The sequence below is a fragment of the Aquarana catesbeiana genome, linkage group LG07 (assembly GCF_042186555.1).
Source record: "Aquarana catesbeiana isolate 2022-GZ linkage group LG07, ASM4218655v1, whole genome shotgun sequence".
NCBI classification, from domain to species: domain Eukaryota; kingdom Metazoa; phylum Chordata; class Amphibia; order Anura; family Ranidae; genus Aquarana; species Aquarana catesbeiana.
In genome coordinates, this window is record NC_133330.1 from 103,547,983 (window position 1) to 103,568,178 (window position 20,196).

The following is a 20,196-nucleotide window of genomic DNA, read 5'->3' on the forward strand; positions in this document are numbered from 1 at the left end:
CGCCAGGTTTAAGAAGTAAACTTCATGGTCAACCTCAGGGACAAAATAAGTCCTGGGAGAGGAATGGACCAAGACAGAGTGCTAAAGCCTCTTTATGAAGGACGCCCCCGCTCGTTTGAGGGGGGGGAAGACTTCTGAAATGCTCAAAGGTCTGGCAGGAAGAATTTCGGGACAGATGGGTGGTCTCCACAATAGCTCTAGGTCACAAACGAGAATTCCCATCTCCTTGCTTCCTCAGGTCAAATGTCCCCAAAGATCCAGAGAAAAAGAAGTCTCTCTTTCTAGCGTTAGACTGACTTTTTCGCAAAAGGTCATCATGGTGGTTCCTGTGGAAGAGCAGGGATCAGGGTTTTATTCAAACTTTTTCACGGTGCCAAAACCAAATGGGGATGTCAGGCCAATTCTAGATCTCAAAGATCTAAATCGATTCCTGAAGATTTGCTCTTTTCGCATGGAATCAAACGATCAGTAGTCTCCATCCTACAAGGGAGAGAGCTGGTATCGATCGACATCAAGGATGCATACCTGCATGTATCTGTTTTCCCTGCTCACCAGAAGTATCTGTTTTTTTTCAAGGTAGAAGGACTTCATTTTCAGTTTGTAGCCTTGCCTTTTGGTCTAGCTACTGCACCTCAGGTGTTTACAAAACTTCTGGCTCTTCCCCTGGCCAGGTTAAGGACTCAAGGTGTAACAATAATAGCATATCTGGACGACCTGGTCTCTTAATAGACTGGTCAGTAGTCCGCTTGGACCAAAATGTGGTCACCACGGTCAACTACCTGAAATACCTAGGTTGGGTCATCAGTCTAGAGAAATCTTCTTTAAAGCCAGTAAGAAGATTAGAGTACTTGGGTCTGGTCATAGATACAGCCCAGAAGAAGGTGTTTTTACCCCAGGCAAAGATCAGCGCCATAAAGGAGCTGGTCCAAAGGGTGAGGGCAAAGAAGGGTCCTTCCATTCGCCTTTGTATGAGGTTATTGGGGAAGATGGTGGCTTCATTCGAAGCAGTTCCCTATGCTCAGTTTCATTCGAGACTGCTGCAAAACAGTATCCTATCGGCCTGGCACAAGAAGAGTCAGGCACTAGATTTTCCAATGCGTTTGTCGCCAGAAGTGCGCCAGAGCCTCAGTTGGTGGAGGATATCCTTCCTACCGGTTACTTGGAAGGTGGGAACAACAGATGCAAGCCTTTCAGGTTGGGGAGCAGTCCTGGAAGAAGCGTCTGTCCAGAATGGATGGGGAAATGGTCCAGAACCGAAAGGAACTTGCCCATCAACATTCTAAAAATTTGGGTGGCGCGTCTAGCCCTAAGGGCCTGGACATTCAGGTTGCAGAATTCTCCTGTCAGGATTCAATCCGACAACGCCACAGCAGTGGCTTATATCAATCACCAAGGGGGGAACCAGAAGTCAGGCAGCCCAGGGAGAGGTAAACCATATCCTAACCTGGACAGAAAAACATGTGCCGTGCATTTTGGCAATCTTCATTCCAGGGGTAGAGAACTGGCAGGCAGACTACTTAAGTCGCCAGCAGTTGTTCCCAGGGGAATGGTCCCTTCACCCTGACATCTTCCTAGTTATATGCTAAAGATGGGGGATCCCGGATGTAGATCTATTAGTGTCCAGGTTCAACATCAAAGTCGACAACTTTGTGTCAAGAGCAAGGGATCCACTCGCATGCAGAACAGATGCCTTGGTGACCCCGTGGGATCAGTTCTCACTGATTTATGCGTTCCCTCCCATTCTGCTGCTACCTCGACCTCTTCGCAGGATCAAGCGAGAAAGGAAGTCAGTAGTTCTTGTGGCCCAGAAGATCTTGGTATGCAGAAATAGTAAAGATGGTGGTAGGGGCCCCATGGCCCCTACCACCACGTCCAGACCTGCTATCGCGGGGACCAGTGTTCCATCCTACTTTACAAATGCTAAATTTAACGGTTTAGCTATTGAAATCCACATTCTAAGGAATCGTGGGCTTTTAGGCTCAGTGTTACCTACCTTCATTAATGCAAGTAAGCCAGCTTCCAGAATCATTTATTTAAGAGTCTGGAAGGCATGTTTCTTTGTGTGAATCCAAGGGTTGGCATCCTAGGAAGTATGTCATAGGTAGAATTCTTGCTTTTCTGCAAATGGGGCTAGAAATGAAACTGGCCTTGAGTAATAGCAAGGGCCAGGTCTCGGCCTTATCAGTATTGTTTCAGCGTCCGCTTGCTTCGCATTCTTTGATCCGGGGGTATACAGGGGGTAACGTGGCTTAATCCACTGGTTGGGGCACCCCGAACCCTTGGAACTTAGTTCTGTCGGCATTACAGAAACAGCCTTTTGAGCCGATACGACATATTCCTTTGGTCCTTTGAACAAGGAAGCTAATTTTTCTGGTAGCCATTTCTTCTGCAAGAAGGGTATCGCAGTTGGCTCTAAAGTGCCATATTTAATCGTTCTCAAGGATAGAGTAGTATTGTGTCCTCATCCTAGCTTTCTGCCAAAGGTGGTTTCAGGTTTTCAACTAAACCAGGATATTGTTTTACCTTCATTTTTTCCAGAACCCTGTTCTAAGGAAGAAAAGTCACACCTTTTGGATGTAGTGAGAGCAGTCGAGATCTATTTGAAGGCGACTGCTCAGAATAAAAAAAACAGATGTTTTGTTCGTGTTGCCTGAAGGTCCTAGGAAAGGACAGGCAGCATTGAAATCCACTATTGCCAAATGGATTCGGCAATGGATTAATTAAAGCTTATGGCTTGACAAAGGTTCCACCCTTTCAGGTCAAAGCGCACTCCACCAGGGCTGTTAGTGCTTCGTGGGCAGTGCATCACCAAGCCTCCATGGCTCAAATCTGCAAGGCTGCAACCTGGTCCTCACTCCATACATTCACCAGATTCTAGTAGGTGGATGTAAGAAGGCATGAGGATATCGCCTTTGGGCGCAGTGTGCTGCAGGCAGCAATATAGGTCCTCAGGTCTGATTGCACCCTACTTTTGTTTGTGTCCCCTCCCTTCAGGTGTCATTGCTCTGGGACATCCCATACAGTTATTACTGTGGCTCTGTGTCCTATGATGTACGATAAAGAAAATAGGATTTTTATAACAGCTTACCTGTAAAATCCTTTTCTTGGAGTACATCATGGGACACAGAGGTCCCTCCCCTCTTTCTGGTTACACATGTATTGCTTTGCTACAAAACTGAGGTACTCCCGGTAAGGGGAGGGGTTATATGGGGAATTGAACTTCCTGTTTAGGGTGTGCCAATGTCCACCATCTAAAGGTGCCATATAACCCATACAGTTATTACTGTGGCTCTGTATCCCGTGATGTACTCCAATAAAAGAATTTTACAGGTAAGCTGTTATAAATCCTATTTATTTTATAATTATTTATAGTTTTTATATTATGATTTTGCGTTTCAAACTTTATCATACCCGGGATGTCTACTAGACTCTTGTTTGGACAGATTTAAGTGTGTTATTGCTAAGAATTACAGGCCTACAATATAAAACGCCAAATTTCTATGCAAAACAATTGCACCGCTTTGAGACTCAAAAATCTGACATAATCATACCGCCAGGGAGGTTAATTTTTTCTGTAGCAATAGTGGCAAGATGGAGTCGCATACACGTGATAAATGAACGCGATGCAAATTTTACTGTTTGCACATTCCTCCACTCTGTTTCCCCTCAAGTGACTACAGTGTATCTCCCCTAGCATGGTACCATTTTCCACAAATGCAAAACTGCCACCATCTAGTTTCCCACAATGTGACGCCAAAATGAGTGCATGATTAGTAGCGTGCAGGATGCATTTCCACAAAATGCTATGCTTGCCAGCTAGGCAATTCCCTTTGGAAAAATAGGTGATGGGGAAGAATGCTGGGGAGAGAAAGATAGGTGAGTTGGAACAGGGAACATATGTGCAGAGAACTGGGGAGAATGCCCTTGTTCCCCTCTTGATCAGCAGATGAGAGCTGGGGGACAAGCAGCGAGCTGGAGAATGTAGAGCAGCAGGTACGGTGCTGGAGGCAGCACAGGAAGTATACCTCAGTGACGTGCACCACCCTGGTCACCACCATTGAACCAATGCACACTTTGCACCCATTGACACTGCACTCACACTCTACTGTCTTAATGCTCACTCCTGCACCGGCCGCTGAGCTGACATGCACTTCTGCACAGACGGCGTTTGCACCCACTGGCACTATACTAACGTGCACTTTTAAACCCACCGCACTAATGTGCAATTCTGCACCCGCCTAAACACACTATTACACTACTTTTGTACACCCTTCCAGCACTAACATGCGGTTCTAACCCCACTGCCACTTGGCTTATATGCCCTTTTGCACTAATGCACACTTTTGTTCCCACTGCCACTAAAACAGCGTGCTTCCTTATTCATCCCATTCACACATTTTTCTATTTCTCTATCACTTTTTTTACACATCAATATTGTTGTACAGTAAATTTCTTTATCGTACATCACAGGACACAGAGCAGCCTAGTAATAACTATGTGGTTATATAGGCCACCTTCAGGTGATGGACACTGGTACACCCAAGACAGGAAGTTCACTCCCTATATAACCCCTCCCATTACCGGGAGTACCTCAGTTTTTTTGTCAGTGTCTAAGGTGTTGGTTACAATTGAAGATGTGCTCTGACGAGCTCCCCTGGAAGGATCCTTACTGGATTAAAACAGCTTCTACAGACCGGATCCATCCAAAGTGCCACTGAGGTCAAAGTGGATGGTACCTGGGTCTCATATAAGAACGTTTTTCCTGTAACGCCTCTCCTCGGAGGGCTGGACTCAGTGCTTTGGTCATGCTCACATTACCATAAAGTTTTCAAAGCAGGGTGCTATACTGGTCCAAGGGAGTGGAACTCCGATAAAAAGGGACCTGGTCTTTGAAGGTTTACTAAACGCAGCCCACCGTAATGGGTGAAGGTTGGATCTGTCTGTTATCAGCAGAATCCTGTGGCTAGGATAAGGTAAGGGAAGAAGCCTAGGAACTGTAAAAAGTCCACCTATGGTTTTTCTTCCTTGAGTAAAATGTCATGCCTAAATTCTCCACTAGATGGAGTAAATGCACATACCTTTTTATGGTGCCTCTCAGTTCAGCTTCCCCTAAGTTTAACTCTTTCCCGTCGAGCGTACACAGATGTGCGTACTCGGCTTTCGGGGGTTATACCGGAATGATGCCCGCAGTTCCCCCTCTCCTGCCTCTGGCGGCTGCTGTCAGTCTGGAACGAAGCCATGAGCGGCTTTGTCCAGCCTTCTAATTGTAAACGCGGAAGCGACGTCATGACGTCACTTCCCGTTTACTCGGCTGCCAATGGCGCCGGTTTAAAAAAAATATACAGTATTCAGAATCGCCGTTTTCGGTGATCTGAATACTGTGAAGTGCAAAGGAGGGATCGGGGGTCTTTTAGACCCCCGATCCCTCCATAAAGAGTACCTGTCACCACCTATTACTGTCACAAGGGATTCTTACATTCCTTGTGACAGCAATAAGTGATCAAAAAAAATTTTTTTTCTAAAAACACAATTTCTACACCTCCTCTGTAACTCTAACCTGGTAACAGTAAATAAAATGAAAGCGTCGCCTATGGAGATTTTTAGGTACCATAGTTTGTCGCCATTCCACGAGTGCGTGCAATTATAAAGTGTGACATGTTTGGTATCTATTTACTCGGCGTAACATCTTTCACATTATACAAAAAAATTGGGGTAACTTTACTGTTTGGTTTTTTTTTTAATTCATGAAAGTGTCCCTTTTTCCCAAAAAGTTGCGTTTAAAACACCGCTGCACAAATACCATGTGATAAAAAATATAGCAACAATCACCATTTTATTCTCTGCTAAAAAAATATATATTATGTTTGGGGGCTCTAAGTAATTTTCTAGCAAAAAATACGGATTTTAACTTGTAAACACCAAATATCAAAAATAGGCTTAGTCATGAAAGGGTTCATTTTAATTCGCCTTGATCCGGCCTCTCCTCCCCCCTCACTGGGTCTGGGCCAGAAAGGCGCCGTGCAACTGCTTTAAATTTTAATCAGACAGCCTAGAGGATGGGCGGGTTGATGATGGAGGGGGCATGGCTTAAGCTCGGCGCTGTGTGCGGGACGTTGCGCCCACGAAGACACACAGCGCAGGGGCCACCAAGTCCAGAAAACAGACTCTTCTCAGCTGGAAGCTGGAGAGTGCGGCTACCTGATCCACAGGAGTGGTCTGGGCACGTACGGCGTTGCATACAGGCATTCCCATTTAAAGAGGAAATACATTTTACTCAGCACCAGGCTGAACTTTAATAGCCTCAATTTATTGCTGGACAATAGGTCAGCAAGTGGTGCATTTATTTAAGTGCCTTGCTTTTGTGCTTAGAACTATGCCTCCCAAAAAGGTTGGTACGAATACCTTGAAAAAGGCACCTAAAGCATCACCCACCGGCGCTAAGGTTTTTAGTCATGCCTCCACCATGCCATCTTCACCTGAACTACCTGAAGTGGCTAGTAAGGGTGAGCCATTGGGACCAATGGGTGTTGCAGTTGCTTCTAACATTTCAGCCCCTGTCTGTGCCTGAAGATGCCTTTTCCTCCGCTCTGCTGGGGCTAGAGGAGAGATTAGCGGCTTTAATCGCATCTTCCATCCAGAGGGATAGGGAGCGTGGTAGATTCCCCTCCCCCACCTTAGGCCCTTCATCAAGGGACGGAGGATGAGGTGTTACCCTCGGGATCAGGAGGAAAGACTTTTCAATGATTCTTCTTCTGAGGAATCAACGATGGAAGAGCCCTTTTCATCCTTGCAATATGAGAAATTGTTGGTGCAATCCCTTACAGAAATGGTCCGTTCCGCTTTCAGGCTGCCCTTAACTGAGTCAGCCGAAAGTTCTGTGTCTTCCTTCGGTTCCCTAAAACCCCCTCAGACTTTACATGCGTTTCCTGTTCATGCATTACTGGAACAGCTCATTTATCCTGAATGGGATCACCCAGATAAGCATTTTCTCCCTCCAAAAAGATTTTCGGTACTTTTATCCCATAGAGGAAACATTCACCAAAAGATGGAATGTACCAGCAGCTGACGCTGCTATTTCTTGTGTGAATAAAAGTCTAACGTGTCCAGTAGACCATGCTCAAATGCTTAGGGATCCAACAGAAAAAAGATTGGAATTCCTCTTAAAATCCTCTTTTTCTTTGGCAGGTGCAGTTACTCAGTCTGCAGTCACTGCAATAGGCATCTGCCAGTCCCTAAAGGACCAGTTCAAACAGGCCCTTAAGGAGATTCCTGTACAACAGGCCCAGGACTTAGCCGAATTGCCAAGGGCATTATGTTTTGCCATTGATGCCATTAAGGATTATATTCACCAGGCGTCGTCTCGCCTTGCATTTATGCTGGTGCACATGTGTAGTATCTTGTGGTTGAAAAAAATTGTTCAGCCGAGGCACCATGTATAAGGCTCCTGACTGGTTTTCCTTTCCATGGGGATCGGCTATTCGGGGATGATTTGGACAAATACATCCTAAAGATTTCTAGTGGGAAAAGTACTCTTTTGCCAGTCAAAAGAAGGAATACACGTCCTTCGTTTAAGCGGGCTCCTTCTCCAGGGTCAGGGGCATCAGCCATCAGGGTCTAGAGGAAAGCCTCAGGGTCAGGCCCAGGGACAGAAGAAGTCCTGGGGGCGCAAGCCTCCAAAGCAGAACTCTAAGGCCTCATCAGAAGGGGCACCCCCGCTCGCCAGGGTGGGGGGAAGACTTCTGCAGTTCTCAGAAGTCTGGCAAAAGGAAATTCAGGATGGATGGGTCATCTCCACAATAGATCTAGGGTACAAACTAGAGTTTCAAGAGTTTCCATCACCTCGTTTTCTGAGGTCAAACATTCCCAAAGATCCAGGGAAAAGGCAAGCTCTCTTGCAGGCATTAGACAGATTACTGGCTCAAGGGGTGATCATGGAAATCCCTACAGAAGAGGAAGGTTTGGGGTTCTATTCAAACCTCTTCACAGTGCCAAAACAGGGCCAAGTCTCGGCTTTATCAGTCTTATTTCAAAGACCGCTTGCTTCATTTGGTCCGAGGTTTTATGCAAGGGGTAATGCGGCCTAAACCTCCAGTTACGTTACCCTTGAATCCTTGGGACTTAAACTTAGTTTTGTCGGTGTTACAAAAACAGCCCTTTCAGCCGATACAACATACTCCCTTGGTCCTGACAAGGAAATTAGTATTTCTGGTTGCTATACAGTGGGGACGGAAAGTATTCAGACCCCATTAAATTTTTCACTCTTTGTTATATTGCAGCCATTTGCTAAAATCATTTAAGTTCATTTTTTTTTTCCACACAGCACCCCATATTGACAGAAAAACACAGAATTGTTGACATTTTTGCAGATTTATTAAAAAAGAAAAACTGAAATCTCACATGGTCCTAAGTATTCAGACCCTTTGCTCAGTATTTAGTAAAAGCACCCTTTTGATCTAATACAGCCATGAGTCTTTTTGGGAAAAATGCAACAAGTTTTTCTCACCTGGATTTGGGGATCCTCTGCCATTCCTCCCTGCAGATCCTCTCCAGTTCTGTCAGGTTGGATGGTAAACGTTGGTGGACAGCCATTTTTAGGTCTCTCCAGAGATGCTCAATTGGGTTTAAGTCAGGGCTCTGGCTGGGCCATTCAAGAAAAGTCACGGAGTTGTTGTGAAGCCACTCCTTCATTATATTAGCTGTGTGCTTAGGGTCATTGTCTTGTTGGAAGTTAAACCTTCGGCCCAGTCTGAGGTCCTGAGCACTCTGGAGAAGGTTTTCGTCCAGGATATTCCTGTACTTGGCCGCATTCATCTTTCCCTCGCTTGCAGCCAGTCGTCCTGTCCCTGCAGCTGAAAAACACCCCCACAGCATGATGCTGCCACCACCATGCTTCACTGTTGGGACTGTATTGAACAGGTGATGAGCAGTGCCTGGTTTTCTCCACACATACCGCTTAGAATTAAGGCCAAAAAGTTCTATCTTGGTCTCATCAGGCCAAAGAATCTTATTTCTCACCATCTTGGAGTCTTTCAGGTGTTTTTTTAGCAAACTCCATGCGACCTTTCATGTGTCTTGCACTGAGGAGAGGGTTCCGTCGGGCCACTCTGCCATAAAGCCCCAACTGGTGGAGGGCTGCAGTGTTGACTTTCTACAACTTTCTCCCATCTCCCGACTGCATCTCTGGAGCTCAGCTACAGTGATCTTTGGGTTCTTCTTTACCTCTCTCACCAAGGCTCTTCTCCCCCGATAGCTCAGTTTGGCCGGATGGCCAGCTCTAGGAAGGGTTCTGGTCGTCCCAGACGTCTTCCATTTAAGGATTATGGAGGCCACTGTGCTCTTATGAACCTTAAGTGCAGCAGAAATTTTTTTGTAACCTTGGCCAGATCTGTGCCTTGCCACAATTCTGTCTCTGAGCTCTTCAGGCAGTTCCTTTGACCTCATGATTCTCATTTGCTCTGACATGCACTGTGAGCTGTAAGGTCTTATATAGACAAGTCTGTGGCTTTCCTAATCAAGTCCAATAAGTGTAATCAAACACAGCTGGACTCAAATGAAGGTGTAGAACCATCTCAAGGATGATCAGAAGAAATGGACAGCACCTGAGTTAAATATATGAGTGTCACAGCAAAGGGTCTGAATACTTAGAACCATGTGATATTTCAGTTTTTCTTTTTTTAAAAATCTGCAAAAATGTCAACAATTCTGTGTTTTTCTGTCAATATGGGGTGCTGTGTGTACATTAATGAGGAAAAAAAATGAACTTAAAGTGGAGTTCCACCCAAAAGTGGAACTTCCACTCATCAGATTCCTCCCCCCCTCCGGTGACACAGTTGGCACCTTTCAGGGGGGAGGGGGGTACAGATACCTGTATATTACAGGTATCTGTACCCACTTCCGGCGTAGATAGCCGCAGAATCTGCGGTTATTTACGCCACTTCCTGCTCCCTCCCCGCTGCCTGCTGGGAAACACACGGGTCCCAGAGGCAGCAGGGAGCATTCGTATTGCGCGGCGAGACTCGCGCATGCGCAGTAGGGAACCGGGAAGTGAAGCCGCACGGCTTCACTTCCTGGTTCCCTTACCGAAGATGGAGGCGGCAGCACCCGAGGACGGAGAGATGCTTCGGCCTCGGGTGCCGACATCGCGGGCGCCCTGGACAGGTAAGTGTCCATGTTTTAAAAGTCAGCAGCTCCGCTTTAAGTGATTTTAGCAAATGGCTGCACTATAACAAAGAGCGAAAGATTTAAGGGGGTCTGAATACTTTTCGTCCCCACTGTATCTTCTGAAAGAAGGGTATCAGAATTGGCTGCTCTTTCCTTTTTAAAAACCCATATTTAATTATTCATGAGGACAGGGTTGTGTTGCGTCCTCATCCAAGTTTTCTACCTAACGTGGTCTCAGGTTTTCACCTGAACCAAGATAGTGTCCTACCTTCGTTTTTTCCGAAACCATGTTCTAGCGAGGAGAAGTCACTACATTGTCTTGATGTAGTGAGAGCGGTTATTTAAAAACAACTGCTCAGATAAGTATGTGCTGCAGGCAGCAGTATAGGTCCTCAAGTTTGTTGGCGCCCTGCTTGTTGTGTCTCCCTTCCCTCAAATAGCATTGCTTTGGGACATCCCACATAGTTATTACTATGGTGCTCTGTGTCCCGTGATGTACAATAAAGAAAATAGAATTTTTATAACAAGCTTACCTGTAAAATCCTTTTCTTGGAGTACATCACGGGACACAGATGTCCCTCCCCTCTTTCTGGAGTTTAGGTATATTGCTTTGCTACAAAAACTGAGGTACTCCTGGTAATTGGAGGGGGTGTATAGGGAGTGAACTTCCTGTCTTGGGTGTGCCAGTGTCCATCACCTGAAGGTGGCCAATATACCCACATAGTTATTACTATGCTGCTCTGTGTCCTGTGATGTACTCCAAAAAAAGGATTTTACAGGTACGGTAGGTGACTGCCGTTGTTATCAGCGAGATTTGACACCTGGGAGCCCCGTCGCGGGAGCCAGCGCCAAGCTGGCTTGCTCATCGAGAAAGGAAAAAAATTTTCCCTTTCCCGATGAGCGACATGCATTGCTGATAGCTCTCTGGTATGAATCATGAAGGGGAACGCCACGCCATTTTTTAAATAAAAAACCGGCATGGGTTCCCCCCAAAATCCATACCAGACCCTTATCCGAGCACGCAGCCCGGCTGGTCAGGAAAGGGGGTGGGGACGAGCGAGCGCCCCCCCCCCCTGAACTGTACCAGGCCGCATGCCCTCAACATGGGGGGGTGGGTGCTTTGGGGGAGGGGGGCGCCCTGCAGCCCCCCACCCCAAAGCACCCACCCCCCCCATGTTGATGAGGACAAGGGCCTCTGCCCGGCAACCCTGGCCGTTGGTTGTCGGGGTCTGCGGGCGTGGAGCTTATCGGAATCCATGAGCCCCCTTTAATAAGGGGGCCCCCAGATCCCGGCCCCCCACCCTATGTGAATGAGTATAGGGTACATCGTACCCCTACCCATTCATAAAGATAAAGTGTCAATAAATATAACACACTACACAGGTTTTTAAAGTAATTTATTAAGCAGCTCCGGGGGTCTTCTTCCGACTTCGGGGGTCTTCTTCCGACTTCTCCACTCTCTCCAGCCTCTTCTCCCGGTGTCCGTTTTTTCCCGGTGCTCTGCCTCATCTTCCGGTGTCCGGTTCTTCTGCCGGGCTCCTCCGCTATCTTCTGCCGCTCTTTTGCTAGCGGTGGCCCAGTCTTCTGCACCGTCTTCTCCCCTCTTCTCTTCTTCCGATGTTGACATGACGCTCTCTCCCACTGTAATAGTCTTCTCCCCTCTTCTCTTCTTCCGATGTTGACATGACGCTCTCTCCCACTGTAATGCTGCGTGCGAGCTACGCAACCATTTATATAGGCATTGGGCATGGTCACTGGGTGATGTCACCCGGTGAACCCGCCCCCTTGTGACGCCACAGTCCCAGCGCATGCTGCGACTGTGACGTCATAAGGGGCGGGGTCACCGCCTATAGAACTACTTCGTTTTCTGGAATTCATCTTTGGCTCTGCTTTGGCGGATAAAGAGGGGATGTCCCAGTCTTGCAGAGGCTCTACCCTTGCCTCCAACATTCCACTACTTCGCCCTGGGTGGCGCTAAGCTCCATTGATTCTATGCTTATGGCAGTAGAATCCAACTAAGCGTATTTCATCTATTCGCTTAAGTTGATGATATACAAGCTGACGGTTGGGAAGCAGACAAGATTATTCACACGGATTATTCTTTTCCACTGTGGACTTTTGTTCCTTTAGGATTACATATTTGTTTTTATTTCTTGGGACACTACGCATATATGCACTTTGAACTTATATATTCACTACTAATACATGTGTTTTTAGCGCTACAAATTATTTCATATTTGTTTTCCTTTTGGTCACTTGGTTTGTAGCAGCTGTCTTTTGTTTTTGTTTTTTTGGGTAGCGCATTAATCATCTTTCCCTTCACCGCCTATATAAGTCTTTGCGCAGCTCGCACACAGCATTACAATGGGAGAGAGCGTAATGTCAACATTGGAAGAAGAGGGGAGAAGACAGCGCAGAAGACCGGGCCACCGCTAGCAAAAGAGCGGCAGAAGATAGCGGAGGAGCCCGGCAGAAAAACCGGACACCGGGAGAAGAGGCCGGACACCGGGAGAAGAAGTCGGAAGAAGACCCCCCGAAGTCGGAAGAAGACCCCCCGAAGTCGGAAGAAGACCCCCCGGAGCTGCTTAATAAATTACTTTAAAAACCTGTGTAGTGTGTTTTATTTATTGACACTTTTTTTTCCTTAGGTGAATGGGTAGGGGTACGATGTACCCCATACTCATTCACATAGAGTGGGGGGCCGGGATCTGGGGGCCCCTTTATTAAAGGGGGCTCCCGGATTCCGATAAGCTCCACACCCGCCGACCCCGACAACCAACGGCCAGGGTTGTCGGGAGAAGCCCTTGTCCTCATCAACATGAGGACAAGGTGCCTTAGGGTGGGGGGCCGCCCCCCCATGTTGAGGGCATGCGGCCTGGTATGGTTCGGGGGGGGGGGCGCTCGTCCCCACTCCCTTTCCTGACCGGCCGGGCTGCGCGCTCGGATAAAGGTCTGGTATGGATTTTGGGGGGACCCCCACGCCGATTTTTCGGCGTAGGGGGTTCACCTTAAAATCCATACCAGACCGAAGGGCCTGGTATGCCCCTGGAGTGGAACCCATGCTGGTTTTTAATTTAAAAATTGGCGCGGCGTTCCCCTTCATGATTTATACCAGACAGCTGTCAGCAATGCGTGTCGCTCATCGGGAAAGGAAAAAACACATTTTTCCTTTCCCGATGAGCAAGCCAGCGTGAGATGCACAGTACCCTATCGCCGAGAACCAGCGCGATGGGATCGCCCTGGAAACGCAATCTCGCGGTCAGGTACTGTAAGCTGTTATAAAAATCCTATTTTTTCACTATGCCTCTGCAACAAGCAGGCACACTTTTGCTAGTACTGTTTTTATGACTTCTGAAATACATGCAGTGCTTGTAGTTTTTGCTTTATTAAATGTACGCTATGAACCAGATACTAATAATAATAATGGTTGGTAAAGTTGAATAAAAGACACCAGTCCATCCAGTTCAACCTGTTTAGGTGTATGTGTGTAAGTATTTATGTCTCTATCATTCTCCATATCCCTGTATATTACAGTCCTTAAGATGCCCATCTTAAAGTTTTTTTGTTTTTTTATTATCAACACTCCCCACTGACACCAACAATTGTGGAAGGGAGTTCCACATGCTGACTGCTCTAAGAATTAAACAGATTACGGTTAAACCACTTTTTATACAACTTTATTGAGTGGCTTTGTGTCTTCTTAAGTGACCTTAGACTGAATAGTTTTCTCCCTATGCTAAAATTACCATTTTTTTTTTTTTTTTTTATTGCTATTATATCTCCTCTTAAGCGTCTCTTCTCCAGGGAGATTAAGCTTAATGTTTTGTAGTAACAGAACTGAGGTCCTCCAGTGCCCTTATTGGTTTTGCTGCCCTTATCTGGACTCTCCATTTCCAGCACATTCTTCCTGAGGACTGGTGACCAGAAATAGAATGGCATACTCAAGATGTGGCCAAACCAGCATTTTGTAAAGTGGTAGAATTACAGTTTAACCGCTTGCCGACCAGCCACGGTCATTTTACTGAGGCAGGTCGGCACGATCCCGCGAACCGTCATAGCTTTACATCGGCTCACGGGATTGGGACAGCGGGCGCACATGCCTGCTGCACAGTTGTGTTGCAGATGCTCGTGGCCGACGGTCGCGATGATCACCGGCCACGAGCGATGGCGAGCACCAGAGGCAGAACAGGGAAGTGTGTGTGTGTAAACACACAAATCCCTGTTCTGTTCTGAGAGGCGTGACAGATCATGTGTTCCTATTAGCTAGGAACCACGATCCATCACTTCCTCTAGTCAGTCTCCTCCCCCTTCAGTTAGAAACACGTAGCTGGGAACACGGTTAAACGATCGCCCCCTAGTGTTAACCCCTTTCCTGCCAGTGACATTTTTACAGTAATTAGTGCATTTATATAGCACTGATCGCTGTATAAATGCCATTGGTCCCAAAAATGTGTCCAATGTGTCCGCCATAATGTCGCAGTCCCGATAAAAATCGCAGATCGCAGCCATTACTAGTAAAAAAAAAAAATTAATAATAAAAATGCCATAAATAAAATTTGCTTTTTAAAAAAAATAAATGGGGATATTTACTATAACAAAAAGTACAAAATATTGTGGTTTTTTTTTTTTTCAAAATTATCGCTCTTTTTTTGTTTAGAGCGCCCAAAATAACCGCAGAGGTGATCAAATACCACCAAAAGAAAGCTCTGTTTGTGGGAAAAAAGGACATCAATGTTGTTTGGGTACAGCGTCGCACGACCGCGGAATTGTCAGTTAAAGCGACGCAGTGCCGATTCGCAAAAAATGGCCTGGTGATTCAGCAGCCAAATCTTCCGGAGCTGAAGTGGTTAATCTCTGGAGTAAATCTCCTTTTTTAATGCCTACTAATAGTCTGCTGGCCTTGCTTGCTGCAACTTGGCATTTCATTCTATTGCTGAGCCTTTGACCTACTAGGACCCCCCCAGATTGTTTTCCATCTTTGATTCCCCTAAATGTCTTCCCCCCCAGGGAGTAACTTGCATTCATATTTTAACCCCTATGTTCATTACTTTTCATGTATCAGTATTAAACCTCATTTGCCATGTAGTTGCCCATCCATTTAATTTATTGAGGTCTTCTTGTAAAGTTTCTATGTATTGTTGTGAGCTTATTTCCCTGTTTTAGCTTTTTTTATCAGCAAACGCTGAGATTGAGCTTTTTTTTCCAACCTCTATATCATTTATGTATAAATTAAATAGAATTGGTCCCAATATCCTAAAATGCATATTTCATATAAATTGTTAGCTATATCCTGCCATTCAGTCCGGTGTTATGTTGAGATTGAGCTCCCATTGTCCCATTGTAGATTTATGGGTAAGATCCACTAAAAGATTATATAGTATAGAAATACAGCACTTCGTGAAACCAATGGTTTTACAAGAAAGCTCAAAATTTTTGTCAATGGCAATGGTTGGGTGACTTGTTTAAGCTTAGGGTTGCGATTTTCTGGTATTGAAACACTGCAGAGGAGGGTAATTGTAGATTGATTGTTTGTTTTGGTTTTTTAAGAAATCCAGACGCTGAATATCCCTTCCAGATAAAGTCACCAATCCGTATGAAGCCTTTGTTTTCGCATTATCAAAAAGGGTGTGGGAGTAGCTCAGGATTCAGGATTATTTAGTAAGGGAGCAAGAGGAATATGAGGAGAGTAAGATTGTTTCCTACTCTCTGAATATCCCAAGCAGTTAAGCTGTAGAATAAAGTGGGACACATAATGGGGGGGGGGGGGGGGGGGGGGGGGGCAATCCTGTGTTTTGAATTACGGTAATTTAATTATAAGCATATTGGTTGAATTTTACACACATTAAGAATGACAAATTAAGCAGTTTACATCAACCATTTGAATAAATAGTGCAGCACTGAAACATGCATATAACTGCTATACAAACGCATAAAAGTCCCAGATAGAAGAAATGCTGTAGAGCCAAAGGATAATAAGAACACCAGCAGTCAGGAAGAAAAATCCTCAATGATGACCAGGGTGCTCAAGACAATCGTAAACCGTGTATGATCTTATCTATGCTTCCACCACCACAAGTACAGGCTGCTCACCTTAGTGTATGGACCTCTGATTTAACAGAAAGGTCACACAAGCAGTCCCCACCGGGGTAATCGTAAGATACAAATCTGTTTAACGGCTGATCAAACAATCGAAATCCAGCTTCAGTAATGAGTTCGCTGATGAAGTCCTGCCCACAGGACGATACGCGTGCGACAAAGGGTTCTGTGACATCATTACAGCCACCTTCCTTGATTCATGCATTTTATGCTGTATGCCTCATATCCTAGCACTGGGTTTGCAGTGCTATGTTTCTAAGTAACATTTTATTATTATTAAAGCTGGTTTTAGTTAAAACAGAGAGCACTATATATGTCTCATTAATTTTACATGGACCATGACTGCATAAGAGACTTGCCCTATTGCTGCTGCATTACTGAAGCTGGATTTCGATTGTTGGATAGCCGTTAAACAGAATTGTATCTTATGATTACCCCGGTGGGGACTGCTTGTATGACCTTTCTGTTAAATCAGAGGTCCATACACGAAGGTGAGCGGCCTGTACTTGTGGTGGTGGAAGCACAGATAAGATCATACACGGTTTACGATAGTCTTGAGCACCCTGGTCACCTTTGAGGATTTTTCTTCCTGACTGTTGGTGGTGTTATTATCCTTTAGCTCTACAGCATTTCTTCTATCTGGGACTTTTATGCCTTTTGTATAGCAGTTATATGCATTTTAGTGAACGTTTCAGCGCTGCACTATTTTTGTATTGCATGTTGATTTAAGGATTGCAATATTTTGGCCTTAAGTGTTCAGCTGCTGTGATCAGGATTTATATTATAGTTTTGCGCTGACTGAATCTATTTTTAGTATTCATTTGCATGCTTTAAAATATTTATCTTTGTGCTCTCTTCATATTTCAGGTGGTGAGAGCAGATCACATTCAGCTTATAGTACCACTCTTAGTGGAAAATAATTTATGGTCATGTGTCCCTGGAGAAGAGACTATCCTCAGCTTACCAGGGTTTTGCCTTTTGCGTAGAGAAAACGTTGAGTACTTTCCTCGTGGGACCAGTTACTGGGATCGCTGTGTTGTAGGGGGTTACCTATGTCCAAAAGCGGTGATAGCCACATTTGAGAAAGTTGTAGCTGGTTCAATCAACTGGCCAGCCATCGGCAGCATGTTGGGATATGTGATTCGGCCAGTAGTGCCATCTGAAAGCCTTATCTTGGAAGTTCAGTATGAGGATGACAGGAAGCTCTTCATAGACTTTTTGCCATTAGTTGTGCTCGGGGAGCACCTAGCAGTTGCTAAATCTCATAGACTAGAACAATATGGAAACATGTGGAGATTAAGTCAACGTGGAGCAGAAACTGCTGCATTAATTGGGCGGGACCAACAGGATTCAGGATGTCGATGCCTCTGCCTAAAAATATTAAAGGCCATCTGTCGATACAATCTGCCTCTTTCCCATCTCACAGCTTCCCACCTCACCAACATACTTTTACATATTTGTGAAAAGGACAACGACTGGACACAGGGGTCTTTAGCAGATCGATTCCTTCAAGCACTTCGAGAGACGGTTGGCTACCTAGAAAAAGGAGAGTTGCCTTCAGCCTTGGACCTAAAGGTGAACTTGTTTTCAGAACTCACACCAGATGAGGTGGATGAGATGGGCTACTTTCTCTATTGCTCCTTATCAGAGCCAGAGGTGCTGCTGAGGACAGGAGAATGAGAATGTGTGGTGGGGAAAGTGGTAATGGGGAGTAGACAATACAGGGTTAATACATTGATAAACTTTGAAGGACAAATGCAAAAATCCAGCTAACAGTACTGTTATTACAAAATGCAAAAATACTTTCATATGTTATTTCCTAGTAACTTGGCTTTACTCTTTTCAGTTTGCTCACAGCTGCTCTCAGGTAGGAAGTGTCTTTGTTCAAGATTTACATGATAGTAAACAGAATTTTTCACTGTAACAAAAAAAGTAACCAAATACATCATTGTCAACTGCGTATAAAATACTCCCCATTAGTGTCTCCATTGACTCCAGTTTTTGCTCTTGTTGAGATGGGGGTATAGCTAGCATTTAAAGCATCTAACACTTTGTGTTGGATTTCTGCATTTGCCCACTGTGGTTTCATCCCCCTAACCACTATTTCACTAGTGTGTAACAGCTGGGGAAAGGAGCCACAGCTGAGAGAAGCAGGATTCCATCTTGTTGAATGATATACTAGCATATCTAGCTCTGCAAGAACATTTTGAAAGGCAGTGCGATAGCTTAGTGGTTAGCTCTCCTGACTTGTAGTTTCAATAACAACTGTGACACTACCTGCATGGAGTTTGCATTTCCCCCCTGTTTTGCGTGGTTTTCTTTTAGGTATTCTAGTTGCCTCCCACACTTCAAAGACATTCTGGTAGGTTAATTGGCTCTAGAATGTGTATGTAACCTTGTGCGTGGGGACTTCGATTTAAATCTCCTTAAAAAAGGGGTTTAGTAACCCTTTAAGTGCAGGGACTGATTTGAATGTACAATAGGTAAAGAGCTGAGTAAATTCTTGTACCTGTAATTAATATAGGCAATGGAGGCGCCAGTTGTGGATATTTTACATGTATCGTAAAATGTTGTGTTTGGATATATTTTTTTTTTATGAACTTGATTATCCATGAAGTTCTTGAAAAAGCTACTTGACCATCACTTAGGTGTTTAGGGACCTCGCACATAAATCCCAAATTTTGTTTACCTTTATATGCATCCATATTATTCAGTTATATTAAATGGTTGGTGCTCCTCTAGAAAAACTGGTGTAAAGTAAAACAACGTAGTTGCCCAAGAGTTCTATTGACTGCTTTAATGTTACAATCTGCATTATCAAAACAGCTGATAAAGTTTGACTGCTTGTTGTAGGTAACACCCTTACTTTCCTTTGGTCCTTATTTGTATGAATGCTGTTGGTAGTGTGTTAGCTGAGTTCTGTCCAAAAATGCTATATTTAGAAAGTTATTTTATCAATATTGTCAGTCATTTTCTACCTCATATTTTATCATTTTTAAATGCATAGCGGAAAACCTCCAGGTGTTATTTCATGCAGCAGCCATAATATAGTTCTATCTTACCACATCTTTTTAAAGGCTATTGTAACTAAAGGGCCATAACACGGCCAAATATCGGGCTGCATCGGCTGGTTTAATAGAAACTGCCTGACGTTCGGCCCACATGTACGGCTTCTGTCGAAGGAGCACAACCAAAAAAGGTATGTCGATTGGCAACCTATCAGTGTGCTCAGCCAATGGCGGAGAGCGCTGGGGGGGGGCTAAAAGGTAAAGTCTAGGAATGAAAGTGCAGGTGCCCCTTAAATCGGAGCTGAGCTCTCCTATCCTTTACATCCAAAGAGGCTGCCATCTTTAGCCCCTGTTTGATCTGCAGTTGCCATTGTGCTGTACATGTGATCAGTTATGACAGCAGCCATTTGATGGCTTGACAGTTCAGTCAAGAACACAAGCGACTGTGACTGTTATCATTAAGATATGCCGTGAATGTTAGGGCTCTTTCACACGGGGGATCCATATGTCTGTTTTTCATCCTTCCGTTTTCGGATGAAAAACGGACATACATGTATCCCTATGGAGCGTCGGATGTCAGCGGTGACATGTCCGCTGACATCCGACCCGCTCAGATCCGAAAAGTGTAACGGAGGAAAACCCTACTTTTCCATCCGTTTTTGGATCGGATCGGGTGACGACGGACTCTACGGTCCGTCATCACCCGATCCCCCATAGGGGAGAACGGCGCTCTGACAGGTCCGTCGCTGCACAATGTGCAGCGACGGACCTGTCATTTTCCTGCTCAGCGGGGATCGCCGGAGCAATCCCCGCTGAGCAAGCGGGTGTTCACAGGGCGGATCATCACTGATCCGCCCCGTGTGAAAGAGCCCTAAGTGTTTTGGGAAGCCATTATGTTGATCAGTTTAGTTCCACTTTAGGTGCCAATACC

General features: G+C 45.2%; 1 protein-coding gene across 1 annotated transcript in view; it reads left to right on the forward strand.

The window, feature by feature from the left end:
* Positions 1 to 19,988, forward strand: part of MIEF1 (mitochondrial elongation factor 1) — a 35,773-nt gene extending 15,785 nt beyond the window's left edge. The window contains exon 4 of the mRNA XM_073592554.1: positions 17,125 to 19,988. Coding sequence (XP_073448655.1) covers positions 17,125 to 17,937 — 813 coding nt within the window. The 3' untranslated portion in view covers positions 17,938 to 19,988. The remainder of the gene's footprint in view (positions 1 to 17,124) is intronic.
* The last annotated feature ends 208 nt before the right edge of the window (positions 19,989 to 20,196 follow it).